This window comes from Mustelus asterias, chromosome 13 (genome assembly GCF_964213995.1).
Source record: "Mustelus asterias chromosome 13, sMusAst1.hap1.1, whole genome shotgun sequence".
In the NCBI taxonomy this organism is placed as follows: Eukaryota; Metazoa; Chordata; class Chondrichthyes; order Carcharhiniformes; family Triakidae; genus Mustelus; species Mustelus asterias.
In genome coordinates this window covers 16,444,327-16,472,084 of record NC_135813.1, presented here as the reverse complement: position 1 = coordinate 16,472,084, position 27,758 = coordinate 16,444,327, and the positions used below count along the sequence as shown (strand labels likewise).

Below are 27,758 nucleotides of genomic sequence, written 5' to 3'. Positions count from 1 at the left end.
AGTACATTTTCCAGAAAATATTGACAATTGAGCAATTAGAACAGAAGGGTATCAGAATGAATTTTAATTTTACATTGTACCAGGCGTTTTCATTCAATCTTAATTTTCCAATCATTTAATTTCTTTTCCATGATTCGATATAAAGCACGTTGGTGCCCTCTGGTGTATTCTGTGGGGTGTAGCAATGGGTAGAAAACAGCTCCGCAGCGCCACCAAGGACACTATGGTGGGACTACAACCTTCCTCAGTTTTCATCACCAGTTGTGGAAACATTGAACATGTCCCGGCAGGGAAATGGATATCTGCTTTAAGAAATGTGAGCTTCACTCTCTGCAATCTTGTACCACACCTGAAGGGAAAACATTCAAAGGGTTTCAGCTGGAATAATTGCAGAGGCAGCTCAGTAGCACATCGCCAGCCTCTCCACACGGTTAACAAGATGTTTTGCCCAAGGTCCATGTGGCAAACACTAAGCGCTCAGAAAACATGAATGCGCAGGCATGAAGGGATGGGTTGAGCGGGCTGCGGGGAACAAGCAGGAGGTGGGAGACTAATTGGACAGGTCTTTCAAAGGGTTACCACAAGTGTGATGGATCAAATGGCCTCCTGTTGTACTGTATGATTTATTGACCATGAAATGAATAAGAAGATAGGTTCAGCTCAATAAGACCATAAGACGTCGGGGCAGAAGGAGGCCGTTCGGCCCAACATGTCTGCTCTGCCATTCAATGAGATCATGACTGATCAGATGAGATAGTCCTCAACTCCACTTTCCCACCTTATCTCCATGGCCCTTGTTTCCTTTACTGATTAAGAATCTAACTCAGCCGTAAGCATGCTTAACAACCCAGCCTCGACAGCCCTCTGCGGTAAAGAACTCCACAGATGCACTACCTCTGGAGAGAAGAAATTCCTCCTCTCTGTCTTAGATGGGCGACTCCTTATTCTGCAATTAAGCCCTCTGGTCTGAGACTCTCCCACAAGGGGAAACAACCTCTCTGCATTTACCCTGTCAAGTGCCCTGAGATTCCTATATGCTTCAATAAGGTTGTTTCTCATTCTTCTAAACTCCAGTGAGTACAGACCCAACCTACTCAACCTCTCGTCATAAGGAAATCCCTCTATACCCGGAATCAACCTGGTGAACCTTCTCTGGACTGCCTCCAATGCCAGTGTATCTTTCATGATGTGGAGATGCCGGCGTTGGACTGGGGTGGGCACAGTAAGAAGTCTCACAGGTCAAAGTCCAACAGGTTTATTTGGAATCACAAGCTTTCGGAACGCTGCCCCTTCATCAGATGAGTGGAGAGTCCATTCACCTGATAAAGGAGCAGAGCTCCGAAAGCTCGAGATTCCAAATAAACCTGTTGGACTTTAACCTGGTGTTGTGAGACTTCTCAGTATGTAGTTCCTTAGATAAGGGGAGCAAAACTGTGGTCTAACTAGTGGCTTGTATAGTTTTAGCAAGAATTCCCTATTTTTATACTCCATTCCCTTTGAAATAAAGGGAACAGTATGTTTTACAGAAGCTATGATGTGGAGATGCCGGCGTTGGACTGGGATAAGCACAGTAAGGAGTCTCACAACACCAGGGTAAAGTCCAACAGGTTTATTTGGTAGCACAAGCTTTCGGAGTGTCACTCACCTGAAGAAGGAGCTCACTCCCGAAAGCTCGTGCTACTAAATAAACCTGTCGGACTTTAACCTGGTGTTGTGAGACTTCTTACAGAAACTGAACAGGACTGGGTATACTCAGCAGGTCAGACAGCATCTATGGGGAAACAGCAGTCAGTGAGTCAGGATATTTACTTTCAAAACCTGTTTGCAGGGACTGGACATCTGTAGTTCCGCTGTGGGTGTAGAAGGATTGTCTGTCTGTCGAAACTGTCTCAGGGCAGGTAGAACAATGTGCTCCTTAATCTCGAGCCTATCTTTACAACGCATCCATTTCATAGCTTACACCCCGAAGAAGCAGGTTCCAAAACTTCCTGTATTTCCAAATATTCCCAAGCCTGCTTTCGCAGGACAGCTGGCTTGTGACCTTAAATTCAGCAAATCTTGAAATATGTGAGGGAGGTCCAGACAAACTTTCACCATCTCCCAGTTGCTACAAACTCTTGCAGCTTGCATGAATGTTACTGCGTGTGATTCTCCGGACCTCGTGCGCTAGTTTAACTCCTAATTTTTCAAGCCCGGTCTCATGCTGCCCCCACCCCCCCCTCCCCCACCCATCCCATGGAAGGTGCCTGTGATTATCCTCAGGACTTACATGGGGAATCCTGGGTTGGCCTCGTAGTAGGACGGCACGGCGGCACAGTGGTTAGCACGGCTGCCTCACAGCGCCAGGGACCTGGGTTCGATTCCCAGCTTGGGTCACTGTCTGTGCGGAGTCTGCACGTTCTCCCCGTGCCTGCATGAGTTTCCTCCGGGTGCTCTAGTTTCCTCCCACAGTCTGAAAGATGTGCTGTTTAGATGCATTGGCCATGCTAAATTCTCCCTCAATGTACCCAAACAGGCGCTGGAGTGTGGTGACTAGGGGATTTCCACAGTAACTTCATTGCAGTGTTAATGTAAGCCTACTTGTGACACTAACAAATAAACTTAAAACTTAAAGGACTCATAAAATACAAGTTCCCGTGGTAATAGCTAATTACCGAAACAAGTGGAACATGTATCCCGAGTCCATGATAGAGCAGACCCCTGAGCGGGTCCAGTATTCAATCATCGTGGATGGCACTGGTGTACATGTACCACTGGCTTTTGTTTCATAAAATAAAACACTGTTCCTTTACAGTTGACTTCCTCAGTTATTAAAATGTCCTTTTCCAACTGAGGGCAGCTAGTTAAAAACGTAACCAATCTCCAGGACATGGAGAGGGTCCGGTGAGGCTGTGGGGCGGGGAGGGTGAGGAGGGGGGGCGGGGGTGGTGCTGACTTGTTAACATGATTTCCTTTCATTCCTGTAGTTTATTTCCACTTCCCATCTACCCCCCGATTGCCCAGCTGAGACTCTCTGCAAGTGAAGTTACAAGCGCGTCTTATAAATTACACAGGAAACAGAATAGAAATGGTCCAGATCGGCCTCTCCCAGCTAGTGGAAAATAGATAGGAGAACACAAACACAGTCATATTTCCCAATACCCAAGTGATTGTAGTGTTGACGTGTAGATCTAAAGCTGCCCTCTTATAATGGTAAATGTTTACAGCTCAAATGATGACCATTCAGCCCATCAGCTCTCTGCTAGGACAACCCATTACTATTGCACTGCCCTGATCACCTCAAATAGCTCTCAGTTCCTCTGTTTCCATATCTTTAGCCTTCACTCTTAAAATTACAATGGTCACTGCCTGAATTCTGGCAGATTAATTCCTGAAGGGTTTGAAGAGGCCCCACTCAGTCAATCAGCACTCATTTTTACTCCAATGTTCCTGTAACTAATAAGTAGAAACGTTGAAAGGAACTTAAAAAAAAACCACAGAAATGTTTATAATGCATCAAAGCTTCCTCTCAGAGGTATCCAGGAAATTCATCTTGGTAATGTCTGGAGACTCTAGAACATTCCAGATGGCTGGCGAGCCAATGGCGAAGGATTCCATGCTCTGAATACCCTTTGTATGATGCAGTTTCTCCTCTCCTCCCTGAAGGATGGCACAGTGGTTAGCACTGCTGCCTCACAACGCCAGGAGCCTGGGTTCGATTCCCAGCTCGGGTCACTGTCCGTATGGAGTCTACACGTTCTCCCCCTGTCTGATCTGATTTGATTTATTATTGTCACATGTATTAACATACAGTGAAAAGTACTGTTTCTTGCGCTATACAGACAAAGCATACCGTTCATAGAGAAGGAAAGGAGAGAGTGCAGAATGTAGTGTTACAATCATATCTGGGGTGTAGAGAAAGATCAACTTAATGTGAGGTAGGTCCATTCAAAAGTCTGATGGCAGCAGGGAAGAAGCTGTTCTTGAGTCAGTTGGTACATGACCTCAGACTTTTGTATTCTTTTCCCGACAGAAGAAGATGGAAGAGAGAATGTCTGGGGTGCGTGGGGTCCTTAATTATGCTGGTTGCTTTGCCAAGGCAGCGGGAAGTGTAGACAGAGTCAATGGGTGGGAGGCCGGTTTGAGTGATGGATTGGGCTACATTCACGACCTTTTGTAGTTTCTTGCGGTCTTGGGCAGAGCAGGAGCCATACCAAGCTGTGATACAACCAGAAAGAATGCTTTCTATGGGGCATCTGTATAAGTTGGTGAGAGTCGTAGCTGACATGTCAAATTTCCTTAATCTTCTGAGAAAGTAGAGGCATTGGTGCGCTTTCTTAACTACAGTGTCGGCATGGGGGGACCAGGACAAGTTGTTGATGATCTGGGCACCTAAAAACCTGAAGCTCTCGACCCTTTCTACTTCATCCTTGTTGATGTAGACAGGGGCATGTTCTCCTTTACGCTTCCTGAAGTCAATGACAATCTCCTTCGTTTTGTTGACATTGAGAAAGAGATTATTGTTGCTGCACCAGTTCACCAGATTCTCTCTCATTCCTGTAATCTGTCTCGTCATTGGCCCTATCCCCATAACCCAATGCATTTACCCTAGTTAGTCCTCCTGACACCAAGGGGCAATTTAACCTGGCCAATCCACCTAACCTGCACATCTTTGGACTATGGGAGGAAACCAGAGCACCCGGAGGAAACCCATGCAGACACGGGGAGAACGTGCAGACTCCACACAGACAGTGACCCAAGCCGGGTATTGAACCCGGATCTCTGTCGCAGTGAGGCAGCAGTGCTAACCCACTGTGCCACCATGCCACCCTCGAATACGCTGTGCAGCTTTGTTCTCCTTATTTAAGGAAGGATGTAAATATATTGGAGGCGGTTCAGAGGAGATTTACTAGATTGATACCTGGAATTAACCAATTGTCTTATGAGGAAAGGTTGGACAGACTGGGCTTGTTTCCACTGGGGTTTAAAAGAGTGAGGGGGTGACCTGAGTAACTGAGATAAAGGCTGGATTTTTCTGGCCATTCACACCCCGCAGCCTTTGCAAACGAGGCACTCAGTCAAATCTCTGCTCACTGCAGCGGGACCAGAAAATCCTGCCAGCGTGAACAGCCAAGAAATTCCGGCCAATGTCTTCAACATTCTCGACAAAGCTGGGCGTGGAAAGGATGCTTCCTCTTGTGGATGAGTCCAGAACTAGGGGGCACGGTTTTAAAAATTAGGGAGTTGTCTTTTTAGGACAGAGATGAAGAGAATTGTTTTCTCTCAGAGGGTTGTGCGACTTTGGAACTCTCTGTCTCAGTAGGCAGTCGAGGTCGGGGGGAGGTCACTGAATATTTTTAAGGAGGAGATAGGTGGATTCTTGTTTGACATGGGAATCAAGGGTAGGTGGGAATGTAGGAGCGGAAACACAAACAGATCAGCTGTGATCTTATTGAATGGTGGAATGGGCTTGATGGCCCGAATGGCCTACTCCTGGTCCTTTTTCGTATTTCCGTATATTGGGGTCTGCAATAAGTCCTCAGAGACAGAAATCCCTTCACCAAAATCCCTTTATTTACAAGTCTGACAACAGCATACAGAGCGCTCTCAGTTAGCAGTCTACACTCGGAGTCCCAGAGGAACTGACACGCCTGGTTAAGTGCAAAGCAAGAGGCTCCCTGATTGGCCCATCCATTTGGCCCTTAATCAGGGAGTTCATATTCAAACAGACCCCCTCAATTGCCTCATTAAAGTCTTTGCAGGGCCTAAAGACATAGGCTCGCCCCAAAACCGAAAAATCCCACCTGAGGTCAACGGACCTTTGCATGGTCCGCCCCCTGGTGGGCTACGACTGCCGTGGCGGGCGGGACGGAAAAATTCCACCCTGAGACAATTTTAACTTGGGATCATGACGGTGACCTCTTTGCCCTTTTGTTCCTCACCTTTTTAAATTTGTTTTTCCCAATGCTTCCACCTGATATAAAAGAACCCGGTGTTTGGGGTATCCGCACTGCCGTGAACTGAAGTCTGTTCAAACAAGCATTTGGAAGTATCAGTACTCACTGTCCCCCAGCCAAGCACTCTCTCGTTTCCAGCTGAAGGTTGTGAGGTGAAGTCTTTTTGCCGTTTATTTAACTGGGGCTTTAGCTGCAGCTTTTGGAATCAGAAAGTTAAATGGTGCACTTTGCCTAACTCCCCGCGGCAACTCTGTAATCACTCTGCCACCAAGTGGAAGGGAAGGAGACTGACTCGCACCCAAATCTGCTGCTTACTGCCTCAGATCGTCCTCTGCTCTTTGTGGGGATTGCGTTTTATTTTCTGGGTGGCTGGGTGTGTGCTTCCGAGAGTATCCGGCAGATGGATCCGGATTTGGGAGCTTACCTGTTGGATGCCGGATGTGGCAGGCATTTCAGAGGCTGCTGGGGATTTAGTCTCTCACAATAAAACACTGGTACATAATTTCTTGCACAGCCTCACATGCACTGCCTTCACTTCAGTGTAAAGTTGATTTGCACTGACTCTCCTCTCCCCATTCGCCCTGTTTATTTTAACCCTTTGCAGTCGGCAAAAGGGAGCGTTTAAATTTGATTTATTATTGTCACATGTATTGGTATACAGTGAAAAGTATTGTTTCTTGCGCACTATACAGACAAAGCATACCATTCATAGAGAAGGAAACGAGAGGGTGCAGCATGTAGTGTTACAGTCATAGCTAGGGTGTAGAGAAAGATCAACTTAGTGTGAAATCGGTCCATTCAAAAGTCTGACGGATCGACCTCTCATTAAGTTGATCTTTCTCTACACCCTAGCTATGACTGTAACGCTACATTCTGCACTCTCTCCTTTCCTTCTCCATGAATGGTATGCTTTAGAAGAAGTTGTTCTTGAGTTGGCTGGTACGTGACCTCAGACTTTTGTGTTTTTTCCCCAGATGGAAGAAGGTGGAAGAGAGAATGTCTGGGGTGCGTGGGGTCCTTAATTATGCTGGCTGCTTTGCCGAAGCAGCGGGAAGTGTCGACAGAGTCAATGGATGGGAGGCTGGTTTGCGTGATGGATTGAGCTACATTCATGACCTTTTGTAGTTCCTTTTGTGGTAATGTACATAGAAATACATTGAATCTACAGCATTGAAAAACCGGTTGATGTCAGCACCTACCCTGCGCAGGGACGGAGAGTCCTAACTACTCTCTGCTATGACATTACTGCAATCCTTTCTCCATGTTCAGCTGTCGAATCTAATCCTCAATATTGACACTGTTACTGCCTGGAAACCTTTCATTGCGAGAGTCACTTACACTGGGCAGCACGATAGCACAGCGGTTAGCACTGCTGCCTCACAGTGGGGTTCGATTCCCGGCTTGAGTCATTGTCTGTGTGGAATTTGCACATTCTCCCCGTGTTTGCATGGGTTTCCTCCGGGTGCTCCGGTTTCCTCCCACAGTCTGAAAGACGTGCTGGTTAGGTGCATTGGCCGTGCTAAATCTCCCTCAGTGGCTGGTATTTTATGACCTCACTCGGGCGAGGCTCATAACAGAGAATTCCGTTCTGCAAGCCTCGCCCGCCCCGATTCCAGGGCAGGCGTGCTGGTAAAATTCCAGCCAGTGTACCGGAACAGGTGCCGGAGTGTGGCGACCAGGGGATTTTCACAGTAACTTCATTGCAGTGTTAATTTAAACCTATTTGTGACACTAATAAATAGAACTTAATAAAAATTACCTCATTGGCTATAATCCCTTATGGATAACAAGTATAGAAACATAGAAACATAGAAAAACTACAACACAAACAGGCCCTTCGGCCCACAAGTTGTGCCAAACATATCCCTACCTTCTAGACCTACCTATAACCCTCCATCCTATTAAGCTCCATGTACTCATCCAGGAGTCTCTTAAAAGACCCTATTGAGTTCGCCTCCACCACCACTGACAGCAGCCGATTCCATTCGCCCACCACCCTCTGTGTGAAAAACTTACCCCTAACATCTCCCCTGTACCTACCCCTCAGCACCCTAAACCTGTGTCCTCTCGTAGTAGACATTTCCACCCTGGGAAAAAGCCTCTGAGAGTCCACCCGATCTATGCCTCTCAACATCTTATACACCTCTATTAGGTCTCCTCTCATCCTTCGTCTCTCCAAGGAGAAAAGACCGAGCTCCCTCAGCCTATCCTCATAAGGCATGCCACTCAATCCAGGCAACATCCTTGTAAATCTCCTCTGCACCCTTTCAATCTTTTCCACATCCTTCCTATAGGGAGGCGACCAGAACTGAGCACAGTACTCCAAGTGGGGTCTGACGAGGGTCTTATATAGCTGCATCATTATCCCCGGACTCCTAAACTCAATCCCTCGATTGATGAAGGCCAGCACACCATACGCCTTCTTAACCACCTCCTCCACCTGCGGGGCCAATTTTAGAGTCCTATGGACCCGGACCCCAAGGTCCTTCTGATCCTCTGCAGTACTAAGAGTCTTTCCCTTTATGTTGTACTCCTTCATCCCATTTGACCTGCCAAAATGGACCACGACGCATTTATCTGGGTTGAAGTCCATCTGCCACTTGTCCGCCCAGTCTTGCATCCTATCTATGTCCCTCTGTAACAAGTATCATTTAGAGAAACTCGAAAGTTTCAATGTATTCCTTTGAGTGTGGGGCCCATTACCCATATCATTTTCGAACTGAAGTCTTACTAAGGTTTTGTCCGGATTTTATAAATGCCTCTTGGCTATTGTACTCTGCGACTCATCAGAAAAATCATTAGATATTTTTTAACGTCCATTATCAACCTGCCTTTAATGACCTTCGAACCTGTTCGCCAAATGATTCTGTCCTTCCGTGACACTGAGCCTACTCCCATTCCCAGCCCTCATTGCTGGTGTCATCGGCAAACTTGAAACTCGAGTTGGAGGTGAATTTGGCCACACCAGGGTGTATAAGGAGTATAGTAGGGGGCTGAGAACATAGTGGAGCACCGGTGTTGAGGATGAGCGTGGAGGAGGTGTTGTTGCCTATCCTTACTGATTGTGGTCTGTGGGTTAGGAAGTCTAGGATCCAGTCACAGAGGGAGGAGCTGAGCCCCAGGCCACGAAGTCTCATAGGTCTTTGGAAGGGGATTTACAGGAGGCTTTGGAAGAGGATTCGTGGGAGGGGGAGCGTTTTTGAAGGAGATTCAGGGGAGGGGTGCGTATTCTTATTGGCATGACTTTTGGTCACGCTTTTCTGCTAACATTTGCCACTGTAAGATGTTAGGTCAACATTTCCAATTTAATTTTGCTATGTCAACTGTCACCATGTAGCTGCATGCTATGGCCACTAGATGGCACAGTGGGACAGGATTCTGAAACTTCTCTAAAATAGAGGCAAAATAATGTGGATGCTGGAATCTGAAACAGAAACAGAAAATGCTGGAAAATCTCAGCAGGTCTGACAGCATCTGTGGGGAGAGAATGCAGCTGCATCATCCAGACTTGAAACATTAGCTCAATTTTCTCTCCTGCTGAGATTTTCCAGCATTTTCTGTTTTTGTTTCTGAAACCTCTCTCCCAACTCTAACGTTTATTTCATGTAAAAATCCTTACATTTATCAAAAAAGGCTGTGATTAATGGGATAAGAGAAGTTTTAGGGAAATGACGATCCAGTTACGATGCACAGTAACACTTTTACACCTCATAATAGAAAAGATACAGCTTCATCTTCAATGGATTGCCATGGAGACCATTTGAACAACGAGGGGGTGCGGGAGAGGGTGGGGAGATTTCATAGAATCCCTACAGCACAGAAGGAGACCATTCAGCCCATCGAGCCTGCACCGACCACAATCCCATCCAGGCCCTATTCCCCATAACCACCGGTATTAACCCTGATAGTCCCCGTGACACTAGGACCAATTTAGCATGGCCAATCAATCTAACCCACATCTCTTTGGACTGTGGGAGGAAACCGGAGCACCCGGAGGAAACCCACACAGACACGGGGAGAACGTACAGACTCCACACAGACAGCGACCCAAGGCCAGGAATCGAACCCGGGTCCCTGGCGCTGTGAGGCAGCAATGCTAAACACTGTGCCACCATGCCGCCCTGTAAAGGACGTAAAAGATGTAAAGGAATTTGCATATTTGCGAGAAGCTAGTTCCATAACAGCATTAGTTGAGGTTTCAGCTGAGGCACAAATTGAAAAAGATCGGAGGAAAGGTGACAAAGAAGCAAACAAGGCAATAAAGGATGAATGAAGCAGCAGAGATAAAAAGGTGGAGTTTCAAACAGGAAGATATACAAGACCCTAATTAGTTGCCACAATATCCCTTCAGCTCTGGGCTATGTAGACTTGACTCCGCCTCAGGGCAATGGGATCATTTCTCTGCTTTAATTGGAATGAGTTTTGGGCCTTTGCAAGCCTAGTCCCCTGTGAACAGCAGAGAACTGTCTACGATTTGACCAGTATGGGTGCCAACCCAGCATTCTATGTCAGATAGGCTGCTTCAGAAGAACCATTCTGTGCAACACCTTTCCGTGTGGTTGGGCCTGAGGCACAGTGTGGGGGTTAGAGTAGAGGCAACTTTATCTATCATCGGTCATGCTAACCCTGACATGGAAGTACCTCATGCTGGTCCGTGAGTAAGGAAATTATAGAGGTATCGCATTCCTCACCACTGACTTCTCTCATCTTTCACAACAAGCTACCATTCATCGCTTCTCGGCCTTTTGGCTAAGATCAAGTGTAGTATGGTCGGCAGCCCATGGTCGGCCGCACTTGGTTGAGGTCATTAGGTTACACTGAGGCTTCATATGTTTCATATGAAGCAATTTTTTAAAGCGGCATCTCGGCCTTTTGGCTAAGATGCAAATGAGCTCAAGTCGTGGAGGAGGAACCTCCCCCTTCTCCAATCAGCTTGGCTCATGTAGATCAGGCCCAGGACAGGGTGGTTTGGTCGCTCGCCCTGTCTTGTCAGCCTGGATCTGAAATGTCTCAACTTGTTGAGACTCTGAATTGGATTTGATTTGATTGAATTGGAAAAGTATTTAAAAAAAACAAGCTACCAACAAGTCTGACGCAACAGCGGAAAGTCAAATTTACACTGATAGTGGTATTGTCACTGAACCAATAATCCAAAGACCCAGGGTAATGCTCTGTGGGCCCGGGTTCGAATCCCACCACAGCTGATAGCAAAACTGGAATAAAGATCTGGAATTAAGAATCTACCGATGACCATGAAACCATTGTCAATGGTCGGAAAAACCCACCTGGTTCACTAATGTTAGGGGAGGAAATCAGCCATCTTTACCCAGTCTGGCCTACATGTAACTCCATATCCACAGCAATGTGGTTGACTCTTAACTATCCCCTCAAAGGCGACTAGGGATGGGCAATAAATGCTGGCCCAGCCAGCGACTCCCACGTCCAATGAATTAAAAAAAGATTTCAGTATATTACAAAATATCAGCAGTTGTCAGACCTCTTGAGGTGGTTACTCACTAAATAAGCACAATCCGCAGAGGCCACCAGTCTATGGGTAAATGGCCCCATAAAGATTGAAGTGGTTTCGAAGATATTTCAATGACTGACTTTATTGATTAAGACTTTCCAATAAATCTTCACCTAGCATCAGAAGGTAACAAACTCGAAGGTCTCCCATTCCTGTGTTTATTGTAGTGTGGTCACAATGGGATGTCATGTGGTCCCCATCCCTAATTACCCCCTGAACTGAGCATCTCGATTTCAGAGGGCATTTAAAAGTCAAACCACATTGCTGTGGCTCTGGAGTCACATGTAGGCCAGACCAGGTAAGCACGGCAGATTTCCTTCCCTAAAGGACATTAGTGAACCAGATGGGTTTTTACAACAATCGACAATGGTTTCATGGTCATCAGTAGATACTTAATTCCAGATTTTTTTTTATTGAATTCAAATTCCACCATCTGCCGTGGCGGGATTCGAACCCGGGTCCCCAGAACATTAGCTGAGTTTCTGGATTAATAGTCCAGCGATAATACCACTAGGCCATGAAAGGAGCATTCATAATGTGGTTTAACGGGCTGATAATCAGCTCGGGAATCCTTCCTCCACTCCCCCGACCATTCCCCATGGAGATAAATAGTTTTGTTGTGAAGATATGCAAAACAAAATCCAATAAAGAACCCATTGCCTGTCAGGTTTTATGAACATATGATGATATTAGTCAAGTACTTTCATGATTTACATCAACTGAACTTTCAGTTTTTTTTTGTTACAATGCAGCTGCAGGTAACATTTGCTGATAATATTCCAAACTCACTCGTAATCTACCCTGATCATCATCATCATCATGATTAGAATTTTCCTCCTCAATTCTTCAACATGGTCAACTTGGTTAGTAAGATAGTGCTCACAGAGGAATCCCATCATCTAATTTTGTAACATTATTCCTCGAAGGTGAAGGTGCATCTCATTCCACGTATTTTACCATATTGCAAAGGATAAAGATTTGCCTCTTTAAATCTGATTTGATGGGGTTGTTACAAAGATCTATTTTCTTACTTGCAATGAGGTTAGGCTTGCCACTTACTCAACTGCTGCAGTCAGACCAGTTGACAAGTTGGTGCACAGTTCCAGTGGCCTAGGAAACTAAGTTAAGACCATGTTCCTGTTGCTGTTTTGTATGGAGTTGTTCAGGGGTATGCAGGATGTTTCCCGTTAGTGCTAGCACACCAGGGAGGGAAGCCATGCTTGATAGTGGGAGTTCCAACCTCTACACAGGAGCCTTACCTCCTGTGTCTCTCAGTAGTAAAACAGACCTGGTAAAAAGATGATCCAATTTTAAGCAATGTGTCCCCTTTCAAGTAGAAGCTGGGAGTGCACTCACCCCACTTGGGTTACCTACTCTGGCTGTTTCACGATGCTAATCTTTGAAGCCATTCAAATGCAATGCAACTTCATTGCAGTGTTAATGTAAGCCTCACTTGTGACTAATAAATAAACTTTTTACTTTAAATGCTGTCACTGCCAAAATGACACATGAAAGAAAGACTAATATTCAGGGCATCACGGTGGCACAGTGGTTAGCACTGCTGCCTCACAGCGCCAGGGACCCGGGTTCAATTCCAGCCTCAGGTCACTGGCTGTGTGGAGTTTGCATGTTCTCCCCGTGTCTGCGTGGGTTTCCTCCGGGTGCTCCGGTTTCCTCACACACTCCAAAGATGTACTGGTTAGGTGGATTGGCTGTTCTTAATTGACCATTAGTATCAGGGGGATTAGCAGGGTAAATATGTGGGATTATGGGGGTAGGGCCTGGATGGGGTACAGGCGGTGCGTGCCTTGGAGCAGAGGTGTGGACTGGTCACTATGTGGCTGATGGTGTCTGAGTGGGCAGTATTACAGGTGCAGGCTTGATGGATAAATGGCCTCCTTGTGCACTGTAGGGATTCTATGATTCTATGATGATTATACAGCACCTTTAGTGACCAGTGGGTGACTCAAAGCACTTTACAACCAATGAAGTGCTTTTGAAGTCACCGTTATAATATAGAAAATGCCGGAACCAATTTACAGTCAGCAAACTCCCACAAACAACAATAGGATAATGAGCAAATCACCTGTTTCTGTGGTGTTGACGATACTTGTTTTAAAAGAGTTTGTTTTCATCCGGTAAAACTACAATGTTATTAATGTTCACCTTGCCAGAGCTTCAGGTTAACCCGCTACTCATGTCACCGTGTGGTTATACTGCATGTGGATTATATTAGTCACGTTTCTCTAATCATTCTGAAATCAGTTCCTGGCAAAGCCATCAAAACAAGCCTTTCTTTCACTGATATGGGACCAAGAGGGTATTGCAATGTGAATGGACCCACTCGTGATACTCTGTGAATATAATGGCTGAACCCACATCTGCCTCTACAAAACCCCCCAGTATTGGCTGTATGTGAGGTTATGTATTTGCTCGCAAGACCTATTTATAAATAGTGTGACTCCTAAGCTTCTGTCAGCTTCATCCCCTGATTTTTAAATCCTTGATTTCAACACTATCCATGGCCTTGCCCTCCCTATCTCTGGAACCTCCTCCTGCCTCACTGCCCTCTGAGGTCTCTGCACTCTTCCACTTCTGACCTCTTCACATCCCCAACTTGAATTCCTCCACCACTGGTTGCCATGCCTACAGCTGCTGAAGCCCTGAAATGCCTTCCCCACACCTCCTTGACTCCCTATCTCTCTCTCTCTCCATCCTCCTTCAAGAAACTCCTTAAAACCTATTACTTTGACCACGCTTTTGGTCCTATTATCTAATTATGGAACTCAGCGGCAATATTTGCCTCTCTTGTGAATCACTTTGGTTCATCATGTGGGTGGCATGGTGGCACAATGGTTAGCACTGCTGCCTCATAGCTCCAGGGACCCGGGTTCAATTCCGGCCTCGGGTCACTGTCTGTCTAGAGTCTGCACATTCTCCCAGTGTCTGCGTGGGTTTCCTCCGGGGGGCTTCGATTTCCTCCCACAGTCCGAAAGGCGTGCTGGTTAGGTTGATTGGCCATGCTAAATTGACCCTTAGTGACAGGAGGACTAGGAGGGTAAATACTTGGGGTTATGACCTGAGCGGGATTGTTGTCGGTGCAGGCTTGATGGGCCAAATGGCCTAACCCTAACTCTGGCCCTCCCCACCCTCCCTCCTCCACCGCTTAACACCTCAAAACCCACCGGGGAGGAGCATAAAATTCAGGCCACTGTTACGGAACAAAACCTGACACTGTACATTTGTTTATAAACCTTATTCGTACTGATATTTCTTATTTTTAACCTGGAGTTTTTGGCTGAATGAAGACAATTAAGAGGTTTGACCTTCTATCTGTGAGTCACCAAAACAAATGACTTCAATTCTCTGTTTCAAAAATGTCACAGCTCATTACGCCTGAGAAGCTTCAACCAGACAAACTGTGGGCTGCACGGACCAACTTTGAAGAGAGCTACACAAAGGCCACCCCCCTGTTAGCGGAGTCTATGGAGGTAATGATTTCCCAAACACCAGACCCTCAACAAATAGCAACCTCCTTCAACCCATGATGACTGAGATGTTATCAGTCCTGGACAAAAGCTCATTTCCAGACACTGGATAAACCCCCTTTGTTGAGGTCATTGTGGAGAAGTAAGTTAACATGACCAAAGACTCTGGCTTGTTGGAGGGGTTAATATTATTCCTCAAGCTGCGTACCCCAGTTTGCTATTGGACATCCAAGTGGCAGGCCATACAGAAGCAAGCTCTGGCCAGGCTGAACAACTAACCTGACTCTGCTCTGAAGATTTTGTACTATCGCCCACAAAACTGATTCAACCTCTGCTTGCCTGCTTCATCTAGTGACATCACCACCACTGGCAAAGCAAATCTTACACCACCAGTCTCCAGCCAGCTGACCGCTGCCAAAGACACCGGGCTTTGATTCTGGATTCTTGAACTCATGTGAACCAATGTTCATTTTCTCTGTGGACTGTGTAACTTCCTTTTCTCTCCCTCCCTTTGCTGTATGAATGTGGAGTGAGAAACGGACGATCCTTTTGGTGTTTTTTTTTGATGTCTGTAATAAACTAACCTTTTGAGTTAACCCCTCCCCCCTTGGGTTTTGCTGTGGGATTATTTGTAGAAATTGAATCACAGAAAAACCAAGGGGCCATGGTGGCACAGTGGTTAGCACTGCTGCCTCACAGCGCCAGGAACCCGGGTCCAATTCTGGCCTCAGATCACTGCGTGGAGTTTGCATGTTCTCCCCGTATCTGTGTGGGTTTCCTCCGGGTGCTCCAGCTTCCTCCTACAGTCCAAAGGTGTGTGGGTTAATTGGATTGACCATGGTAAGTCGCTCCTTAGTGTCCCAAGATGTGTAGGTTAGATGGATTGGCCATGGTAAATGTGTGGGGCTACGGGGATAGGGCTGGGGGAGAGGGCCTGGGTAAAATACTCTGTCAGAGAGTTGGCGCAGACTCAATGATCTCTTCTGTACTGCTGGGCTTCAATGATTCTATGATTGATTCTATGGTTGGGAAATATGGCACAGCTTATTCTAAAAGAATAATTCAAAACACCTTCTGTTTATTGAAAGGTGGTAAGAGGACAGTCAGTGCTATATCATAGAATCTCCACAGTGCAGAAAGGGGTCGTTCGGCCCATCGAGTCTGCACTAATAACAATTCAACCCAGGCCCTATCCCCGCGTATTTACCTCAGCTGGTCCCCCTGATGCTAAGGGGTAATTTTGCATGGCCAATCCAATTAACACACACATCTTTGGATTGTGGGAGGAAACTGGAGCACCCGGAGGAAACCCACACGGGGAGAACGTGCAAACACCACACAGACAGTGACCCAGAGCCAGAATTGAACCCGGGTCCCTGGCGCTGTGAGGCAGCAGTGTTAACCACCCTGTGGAACTGTGCTGTTTGAGCTGCCCCCACCCTGCCCTGTGACAATACCAGCTTGTCCTCTCCCTTTGTCACTAACATAGGCGTAAATGTTCCGATCCGTGGGAATCATCATGGGCGGGACAGAAAATTTGACGGAGCATTAGAAGGTCCATTGACCTGAGGTGGGAATTTCTGGTCCCAAGCACGACTGGGAAATCCCGCCCTAAGCATACGTTTTCTTGCAGTGATGTAAGCATAAGCCCATATCTACCACTCTCTCTGACAACTACATCGATTCATTTTCACCAGTCTTCAGATGTCCAGGTTAGGGGGATTAGCGACATAAATACCTGGGGTTACAGGGATAGGGACTGGGTGGGATTGTGGTCGGTGCAGACTCGATGGGCCGAATGGCCTCCTTCTGCACTGTAAGGATTCTATGATTCTATTTGTTGCGATAGGCACGGTGTCATCGGCATCGACTCTCCCCTCCTACCTTTACACCATCAATTCCTCTGAAAATGCATTCACTCTAACAGGGAGAAACAGTGAGAGAGAGAACACAATCTGGCCTAAGCCCCTCACTTTCTGATCCCCGAGTCTGTCCCCGGGGACATCTGATTGTCACTATCATACGTGGTAGTTGAGTCAAATAGCATGGACGCATTGAAGGGAAAGTACATAAATAAGCGCATTAGGGAGGAAGGAATAGAAAGAGATGTTGCTGGGGCGAGGAGAAATGAGTTACAAGAAGGCTTGTGCTAGCAGAGACATGTCGGGCCGAATGGCCTGTTTCTCTGATGTGAAATTCTCTGCAGAGTCACTTGGTAGCATTGTGATTAACAAGTAACAGAAACATTTCTCAGTTCCTTATCTGCCAAAACTACTGACAAATGCCATTAATATTTCTTCCTGATTGGCTGACAGGAGCTGTGTCTTGTTACCATGTGTGAACCTACTGCTTTCTTGTTCAGGTCCATTCTAATTTTGGCTAAAAACCGTCTATTCCGGTAACCCAATGGCAGACGTATCATCTTCTATTCTGACAGCTCAAGTCACGCTCCACATTAACGCTTCATGGACGAGTTTCATTCACTCACAGCTGCAGAGGTGAAGCTGGATGTGTTTATAGGAACGTATCTTTTCTCAGCTAATTCCAGCTGCACATTAATCGCTGCCCAAAAGAATCGTTCAACCATCCAGAACACATCAGCCTGACAGGAGCATGACTGGCCCAGGATCCAATAAGCATAATTGTGAATAAAACAGCATCAGTTAGTTGGCAGTTGAGTGTGGAGTTGCATCCAAACCATATTAGCCGAAATCTCGGCCTTTTGGCTCAGATCAAACCCAAGATGGGGTAAAAGCAAGTTACTGCAGATGCTGGAATTTGAAACCAAACGAGGAAATGCTGGAAAATCTCAGCAGGTCTGGCAGCATCTGTAAGGAGAGAAAAGAGCTGACATTTCGAGTCAGCTCATGACTTGTGCTGTCAGTCCCAAGATGGGGTGTAATGTTTTATTTTGTCAGCTTGGATCTTGTTTGTCTCTTTCTCAGGACCTTGAATTGGATTCAATTGGAATTTGAATAGAATCCCTACAGTGCAGGAGGAGGCCATTCGGCCCATCGGGTCTGCACCGACCACAATCCCACCCAGGCCCTATTCCTGTAACCCCACATATTTACCCTGCTAATCCCCCTGACACTCGGGTCAATTTACCATGGCCAATCCAGCTAACGCGCACATCTTTAGACTGTGGAGGAAACCCACGCAGACATGGGGAGAATGTGCAAACTCCACACGGACAGTGACCCGAAGCCAGAATTGAACCCGGATCCCTGGCGCTGTGAGGCATCAGTGCTAACCACTGTGCCACCGTGCCGCCCCGAATTTGAGGTTGGTTTTTGGAGCAAGCAAGGAGATAGATTTGGGTTTGCCCGGTTTACTCTGAACATCGGCTTTGTAACTTTAAGGATGGAGTAAAAAATTTTTAAAAAATATTTCCAACTTAGTTCAAAGCTTTGGTAAACCGTTCCTATATAAAAACAGCTTTTATTTTGCTTCGAGCAGTGGGTAAGTTGCATTGTTAAAAATCAGGTAATGCCCTCATCTTTAGTGAGTTCTATTTAGGGTAGTAGCAATTCCTACAGCAGCCTGGACAAAAGCCTTAATCATAGTGATTGTTGGAGAACCATTCACACTGTATCATTGATACCATGCTCCAACTCGCTGTCACCTGATACTTATTGATCGAGGCAGCTCTTCAACAATTTTGGTGGTTTCCTGAAACATGAATTTGGATCTTTAAGTTCAGTTTATTTATTAGTGTCACAAGTAGGCTTACATTAACACTGCAATGAAGTTACTGTAAAAATCCCCCAGTCACCACACTCCGGCACCTGTTCGGGTACACTGAGGGACAATTTAGCATGGTCAATGCACCTACCCAGCACGTCTTTCTGACTGTGGGAGGAAACCGGAGGAAACCCACACAGACACGGGGAGAACGTGCAGACTCCGCACAGATAGTGACCCAAGCTGGGAATCAAACCCAGGTCCCGGGCACTGTGAGGCAGCAATGCTAACCACTGTGCCACCGTGCCACCCTTGTGCCACCATGCCGCCATCGTAGCTGGTGCAAAGCCACTTTCATATTTACTTTAATTTAGGAAAATTAATTTGATTGGTCATATAATGATGCTACTACACGCCATTGGCACAAACCTGGATGAGCCAATTATTTATCGTTGGCTGTAAAGCACTTTGGGACATCCGGAGATCATGAAAGGCGCCATATAAATGCAACTCTTTCTTTACTATTAAGAAACAGAAGTTAATAGAACTAACATTTAAGAAGCATTGAGATGAGCACTTGAAACGCCATAGCACACAAGGCAATGGACTGAGTGATGGAAATGGGATTAGAATAGATAGTTGCATGATGGCCAACGCACACACCGTGGACTGAAGGGCCTCTTTCTAATAAAGCCTTCCCTTTCCCTACCCTAGGCAGTGTTAACTGACTAGACATTGCTTTATGAATAACCCTTGATTTTCTGCTGACAGTGTTTTAGGCTTTGATAAATTCCATCCTCCGCTGAGACAAATTACAAATGTTGGCCCAGTTGACAAAAACATATGTTTGAAGGGGGACCCTGCAGCTTTAGGTCCGTCTATGTGCATTCTAAATTCTCCCATCAATTTCTGTTTCATTCCTAGCCTGCAGACTGAATCTACGTTGAGTGTACTCAGGCCCCCGGTGCTTTTGAAAAATAGGGTCTGGAGGGATAAAGAAAAACACTTATTTTCCCTTCTGTTCCTGCTATTGTGGATTTCATCCTGAACTGAATCAGATAATACTTTGAGCATATGTTGTATGTAGTTTTATTGCAACCATGCGGCCCCTGCCAATACTGCCATTTACTTTTTATTCACTATGAATCCTCACAGTGCCATTAGTAAATATAATCCTGCAAGAAGGTCAGATAGAACAATACTGAATCTGGGCTCCTTTACTTACACTGTTGGAGAAGATAAGGCTTCTTTGTTAAGTAAACTACCTTGCCACAATGATCAATGGTCATTAAAAATCACCCCATTTAATTTATGAGGGGTTCCTTGGACAGGCAGCATTCTGTACAAAAAAATGGTCCAGATTTTCCTGAACTGTTATCCTGTAAATATGGCGTAAGAATAAAGTTGCACTAATATATTTTTTCCCCCTGGGGAAATTTGCACAGGGTTTAAGCTGGTTTTACATTTAAACATCACTGTGCCAATCCCCTCAAACACATGTACCACTCCTGAGTAATACTCATTGAAACCCTACCAGGCTTGTTAACATAGCTCTGCCCCTCCACCCATGCAGAAGCCCAGAGAACACAAGCTTCCTGCATCTTACACTTGTTCCGAACCAGAATGAATTTACACTCAAAATTTCAAACCTGGCAGGATCTGAATTCACTGTTTCTGGTGGGGTTTTTTTCTTTATTCTCCTGATTAAGATCTCCATACATTCTATGTTTTGGAATGCTCTTTAATAGCTTGGGAATGTGTTCCATTAAAAAGCAAAACACTGCAACAATTGTATTTTCTAAAACACATTTTGATTGATGAGTGTAAAAGCCCCAATTCCACCAAGCTTATCTTCTCCAACAGTGTAAGTAAAGGAGCCCAGATTCAGCATTGTTCTATCTGACCTTCTTGCAGGATTATATTTACTAATGGCACTGTGAGGATTCATAGTGAATAAAAAGTAAATGGCAGTATTGGCAGGGGCCGCATGGTTGCAATAAAACTACATACAACATATGCTCAAAGTATTATCTGATTCAGTTCAGGATGAAATCCACAATAGCAGGAACAGAAGGGAAAATAAGTGTTTTTCTCTATCCCTCCAGACCCTATTTTTCAAAAGCACCGGGGGCCTGAGTACACTCAACGTAGATTCAGTCTGCAGGCTAGGAATGAAATAGAAATTGATGGGAGAATTTAGAATGCACATAAGTGGACCTAAAGCTGCAGGGTCCCCCTTCAAACATATGTTTTTGTCAACTGGGCCAACATTTGTAATTTGTCTCAGCGGAGAATGGAATTTATCAAAGCCTAAAACACAGTCAGCAGAAAATCAGGGCTTCTTCATCAAGCAATGTCCATCCATCATTAGGATAAAGACCTAAAAATGTCAGATGTTTCTTCAAGCTCCAATTGTTTTTGATAATTTCCATTTGTCTCATATATCAATACATGTTCAATTTTCAAGAAATTTGGGCAAGTCGCTACTCAGCATGTGGTGTAAGAGCGGTCCAGGAAATTCTGGACCAATATGTATCCAAAACAGCAACACTTGGTGCCATTACACAGAGTTGTGAATGCATCCTTTTTGAGTCATGCAGTGTTCTTCAACACTTCCATTTACACTTTGTGACTATTGTCCAATCGCTTACTATCCCCGAGATATTCCTCAGTGGCAACCCTCTTACAAAATTCTGACAGGGTTAGACAGGGTAGATTTAGAAAGAATGTTTCCAATGGTGGGGGAGTCTAGAACTAGGGGTCATAGTTTGAAGATAAGGGATAAATCTTTTAGAACTGAGGTGAGGAGAAATTTCTTCACCCAGAGAGCGGTGAATGTGTGGAATTCACTACCACAGAAAGTAATTGATGCCAAAACGTTGTGTGATTTCAAGAAGAAATTAGATTTAGCTCTTGGGGCTAAAGGGATCAAGGGATATGGGGGGCAAGGGGGGGGGGATCAGGATATTGAATTTGATGATCAGCCATGATCATTATGAATGGTGGAGCAAGCTTGAAGGGTTGAATGGCCTACACCTGCTTCTAGTTTCTATGTTTCTGTTTCATAAGACGCTGCTTTGTGCCATGGTGGTCAACTCTGTAAAGCCTTGTGTGCCTCAGGCAAGGCAGTCTCTGCTGTATTTACTGCAAAGGAAGACAGTGGGTCAAAAGGGTACACGGTTCACTGGCCTCTGTTTTCTCTGGACCCTCTTCTCGACCAGCTGAGTCTTTTGTTTCTGTTCACCTCTCCTAATGCCTTTCCAAAGAGTCAGTCTCTAGAGATGATGGTTGTCAATAACTGTCTTCCAGTTGGTCAATGTCAATTTCCTCCATTTTTATGTCTCGCTTGCGGGTACCCGTGTAGCAGAGGTATGGATGCCCTCGAGGTTGTGACCCAATGGCCAGTTCACCGTTCAGAAGAGCTTTGGGTGTACTGCCCTCATCAAGCCAATGAACATGGTTCAATCACCACAGACAACATTGGTTTAGTGATGAGTGTGTGTTGATGGAATTAGCACCCTCCAGGATCTCTGAGCTGGTAGCCTTGGCCTGTCAAGAGATGCCGAGGACATGTCTGGCATAGCAAAGGTGGAAACGGTTCAGCCTTTTCTCCTGCTTAACAAATGTTGTTCAACTCTTACCACCGTTGAGGAATGCTCTGAGGATGCAGGCTTGGTAGACCCACAGTTTGGCATTCTCAGTCAGGTTACTTCAGTTCCACAATCTCTTACTCAGCTTGAACATAACAGCTGCAACTTGTGCAATGTGTGTGTTGATTTTAGCATCAAGTGGCAGATTGTTGGTGATTGTGGAGCCTAGATATGTGAATCCATCAACAACCTCTGCATCATTTTGTCAATACTGATGGATACGGGTACAGCAACATCCTGGACCAAGACAAGTCTTCCTAATGCTGATAGTCAAACCGAACATATATAAATATATAAATATATATTTACATATATTGCCTCCAAAGATCTCACATGGCATTCAGCCATGTCTATTTAAGCGGCTGGAGAAAATTGGCTGCCTGCCAAAGCTGCTCACTGTGATCTCCTCTTTCCAGGACAACCTGATGGGTAAGGTCAGCTATGATGAGGGAACATCAGAGCCTTTGAGATCCGCAGTGGGGTCAAACAGGGCCGTGTTCTGGCATCGACATTCTTTGGCAAAGTATCCTCTTTGTTAAAAGCAAAATACTGCGGATGCCGGAATCTGAAACAAGAACCGAAAATGCTGGAAAATCTCGGCAGATCTGACAGCATCTGTGGGGAGAGAATAGAGCCAATGTTTCGAGTCTGGATGACCCTTCAGACTGACTCGAAACATTGGCTCTATCCTCTCTCCACAGATGCTATCAGATCGGCTGAGATTTTTTCCAGCATTTTCTGTTTTCCTCTTTGTTGCTTGGTTTATGCCCTTCAGGTCATCTACAGGGGATCAGAGGTGTCTGCTTACATAGCAGAGCTAACAGAAAACTGCCCAGCAGTGTTAGCCTGAAGTCCAAAGTAAAGGTCCTCATCAGTTCTACACTGACAATGCCACACTCACATTCCAAACTGCCAAGGGGCACCTTCAGTGGCAAATGGACAGGTTCTGTGATACCTGGGCATCCCAGAATATTGTTGGCAAATCAACCTGATGGGTTAGTATCGAAGCCCAGTCTGCAGGTACAACAGGTGATCAAGAAGGCAAATGGGATGTTGGCCTATATCGCGAGGGGGATAGAATATAAAAGCAGGGATGTCTTGATGCACCTGTACAGGGCATTGGTGAGGCCGCAGCTGGAATACTGTGTGCAGTATTGGTCCCCTTATATGAGGAAGGATATATTGGCATTGGAGGGAGTGCAGAGAAGGTTCACCAGGTTGATACCGGAGATGAGGGGTTTGGATTATGAGGAGAGGCTGAGGAGATTGGGTTTGTACTCGTTGGAGTTTAGAAGGATGAGGGGGGATCTTATGGAGACTTATAAGATAATGCGGGGGCTGGATAGGGTGGAGGCAGAGAGATTCTTTCCACTTAGTAAGGAAGTTAAAACTAGAGGACACAGCCTCAAAATAAAGGGGGGTCGGTTTAAGACAGAGTTGAGGAGGAACTTCTTCTCCCAGAGGGTGGTGAATCTCTGGAATTCTCTGCCCACTGAGGTGGTGGAGGCTACCTCGCTGAATATGTTTAAAGCGCGGATGGATGGATTCCTGATCGGTAAGGGAATTAAGGGTTATGGGGATCAGGCGGGTAAGTGGTACTGATCTGCGTCAGATCAGCCATGATCTTATTGAATGGCGGGGCAGGCTCGAGGGGCTAGATGGCCTACTCCTGCTCCTATTTCTTATGTTCTTATGTTCTTATTTGAGTGTAACCTGAGCAAATACAGTTAAATCAGCGGCCGTGTGGCCAGTTACCCAGTACTTTCACCCTCAGAAACATTCTGTAAATCGATAGTACGGATTGATTTCACAATGCCCTGTAAATGGGATTACAAAACAAAAAGACAACTGATTATGTGATGCACTGGGGCACAACGCAGGCTGGGAATCGAACCGGGCGCTAAACGTGTCTTCAGAATATGGAACCCCTTGTAAATTAAATGGGGTGATTTTTAAGGACCGTAGATAACTGTGGCAAGGTAAACGGGAGGGGGTAGTGAATGGTGAACACCACATAGGAGCACCCCCTTGTCTACAGAGTCTGCCAAAGCTTTTCCCTAGTTGGCTTATATCAGGTTCCTGTGTGAGATTATCGCACTAACTCCGGCCCCCAGAGGGGGGTAAAAAATCGTTCACTTAGTATCGCAACCAGGCTCTTTACACACACAGTCCCAGCAAAGAAAAACAAGTATCATGTGAAGAAGACAGTGCGCCGCATATAAGACGTGTTGAAATCTATTTAAAGGTGAGCAGAATGAGAGGCAGAACCGGAATGTGTAGCATCCACACTGATTATTACCCCGGGTTTAGTCAAGAACACAAAACCAGCATTATTCCACTCTGCTGCTGCCTGCACAGTGTGTAAAAGGAAAACTATTTCTAAATACAGGGGCAGCAATAGCAACCTGACTCAAAATGCTAAGGATCTTTCTTCTCTTCCATTTACAAACCACATTTGTACATTCCTCCTTTACTGGGTTTCGACCTGAGAAGCCTCTCTCTATTAAAAAATAAGGCAGGTGCACACCCGTAATTATTATTTTATTTCATGTTTTATCAGTCAGGTCACTCCAACCCCCCTGATGTGTGTCTGTCTCCATCTATCGTTCAGAATAAAGATCTGGGAATGGGTTACTCGTTTCCCAAACACACACATTTATATTAACATTCCATTTCACGATCATTACAATGAATCTAAGGGGGGGAAAGAGAAAAAACAAACTTCCGCCTCCCTCCACGGGAAAGGGGAATTATTTTTTTTTAAGAGATCATTTCTATCAGAAGGATTGCAGCATCTAAAGCAACTCCAAACTGGGCGGTGTGAAAGATCTCCTCGAATCTGGCAACAGTTAACAGAAATTGAGTGGTCTAATGGGAAAGCTACAGGCATCTTAAGTCCACCTGCACACACACACACACACACACACACCCCACCACCACAAACAGTTAGTGCCATACCTCTGTATCTCAAAGCTGCAGCCTTTTCTCAAGAGAAATGCCCTCTTCCGCATTTTCGATGGGTCTTTATTTTTGTGCCCCCACTTTCCAGCGATGAAGCAGCAGTAATGATTCACAGTAGCTGCATAGATGATACTGTCCAGCCGGCCAGCCCGACTAGGGGCTAACACAAGTCAAGCCCCCCACCTCTTCTTCTGTGCGATGTCTCTTCTCAATCCACTCTTTGTAGCCCACCAAAAAAAAAACAATCTTGAGTTCAAGTCCCGCTGGACTAAGAAACAAAAAGAACTAAAATGAAAAGATAACCTGATGATTAATTAGATTTTTTTTTTAACTGCATAGTCAAGACACCCGTGTGCTTTTACTCTGCCAGTCCCTGGCGAGCGCTGTTTTGCCTTTTAAACTGGAGAGAGAGAGAGGGGCCAGAACTGCACTGTCTGCAAATTGCAATTCACTCATAAGAGATGGACAAGAGCTCCAACTGCAGATAGAAAGACACTCTGCCGGGTCCTAGCGCTCACACAGCGCACCAAGTTCAGGATTTGTCCTCGGTATCTTTTTCACCAGATTGATGCAATTGAGGTGAGTGGGACAGGAAGACCCTACAAATCCCACCATCAGGACGATTAACTGCTTCTTACATTATTCCAGGGGGATTTTCCTCCACTTTCCCATGCGTTTTAAACCGTGCTTGGCACCCTCTCCTTTCCTTCTCCCCGATATATTCTATGAACGGTATGCTTTGTCTGTATAGTGCGCAAGGAACAATACTTTTCACTGCATCCCAATACAATAATAAATCAAATCAAATTTATCCTGCCTAAACAACACAGTGGCACAGTGGCACTGCTGCCTCACCACGCCAGGAAGCCAGGTTTGATTTCCGGCTTGGGTCACTGCCTGTGTGGAGTTTGCACGTTCTCCGCGTGTCTGCATGGGTTTCTTCTGGTGCTCCGGTTTCCTCCCACAATCCGAAAAACGTACTGGTTAGGTGGATTGGCCATGCTAAATTGCCCCTTAGTGTCCCATGATGTGCAGGTGAGGTGGATTCGTAGATGTGTGGGGGTTACAGGGATAGGGGGTAAAATACGCTGTCACTGAGACAGTGCAGAGTTGATGGGCCAAATGGCCTCCTCCTGCACTGTAGGGATTCTTTGATTTGCTGTGCCCTAGCCTGAACTCCTGTCCCATTGCTCTACTCCAAAGTTGAGTAAAGGAATGATCGAGATTGTATTGTTCCTTACTGTTTACTATCTGGTAAAGATTAATAAATAAAACTGAGGGGGGTAGTCACAGGTATATTTCGATATGGTCACCTCTCAGTCATCCTCATTAAGGACTGAAAACACCAAACCTCTCAGCCCTATGATCAGAATCAGATTTGTGACTCTTTGAAGAATTGCCTCTAGGTTTGTGCCTTGGTGAACAAAATTGGACATCACACTCAAAGTGTCAATTAATCCATCTATTTTCCATCCTTACTGCTGTATCCTTGCTCATTTTGATGGTTGGGTGAGTAACACTTCAGTGTATGCTGACCAGCCTCCATCTCTCCTTCCACAACATGGTTTCCGTTGCCATAGAATGAGACCTCATTGGCTGGTCACCAGCCTCCACAATAACAAACAGACAAAGCTCACCCAAGAGGAAAGACAGAATGTGAGCATCAGCTGAGGCTGCGAAAACCTCAGATCTCATAGAATCATAGAATCCCTACAGTACAGAAGGAGGCCATTCGGTCCATCGAGTCTGTACCAACCACAATCCCACCCAAACCCTAAGTCAGTAACCCCATGCATTTACCCAAACTAGACCCCCTGACACAAAGGGGCAATTTAGCATGGCCAATCCACCGATGGACTGTGGGAGGAAATCAGAGTGCCCGGAGGAAACCCACGCAGACACGGGGAGAATGTGCAAACTCCACACAGACAGTGACCCAAGCTGGGAATCGAACCCGGGTCCCTGGCGCTGTGAGACAGCAGTGCTAACCACTGTGCCACCGTGCTGCCCGTGTCTCCTTCCAGTGTCAGCCATGGTGGGCAATAGTGTGTTAATGCATCCAAACAGCAATCATAGGAACGTAGAAACATAGAAGAAGGAGTAGGCCATTCGGCCCTTCGAGCCTGTTCCGCCATTCATTCTGATCATCACTGATCATCAAATTCAATATCTTGATCCCCCCCTTCCCCCAATATCCCTTCATCCCTTTAGCCCCAAGAGCTGTATCTAATTTCTTCTTGAAATCACAAGGAGAACGCACAAACGGTACACCAGAGGAGGGAAAAGCTGGGGTCACGTTGTTTTTGAAGACCACCAAGACAGGAATGGAAGCCCACCCACAAGTACGAGGGGAGTGTCATTTTATAATCCTGTTAACAGTCACGATAAGGGCACATCAAATACATGCAAACTAAACTCCTCTTGAACAAGAGTGAATTCTCCCATCCTGCCCGCCACAGGAATCGTAATGGGGGGGCGGGGGGTACCACGCAAAGGTCCATAAACCTCGGGC

General features: G+C 45.8%; 1 protein-coding gene and 1 pseudogene across 8 annotated transcripts in view; one reads left to right on the top strand and one right to left on the bottom strand.

The window, feature by feature from the left end:
- Positions 1-25,707, bottom strand: part of garnl3 (GTPase activating Rap/RanGAP domain like 3) — a 443,046-nt gene extending 417,339 nt beyond the window's left edge. For 6 of the 8 annotated variants that reach the window (XM_078226417.1, XM_078226422.1, XM_078226420.1 and 3 more), the window contains exon 1: positions 25,244-25,610. Coding sequence is in view for 3 of the 8 variants with exons in the window: in XM_078226421.1 (XP_078082547.1) it covers positions 25,244-25,296 (53 nt within the window). In the remaining 5 variants the exon portion in view is untranslated. Of the gene's footprint in view, positions 1-25,243 lie in introns of all 8 variants that reach the window. The other 2 variants (XM_078226419.1, XM_078226423.1) reach the window with 2 other exon arrangements.
- LOC144503181 (U2 spliceosomal RNA) lies at positions 10,666-10,878 on the top strand (annotated as a pseudogene).
- Positions 25,708-27,758: the final 2,051 nt, after the last annotated feature.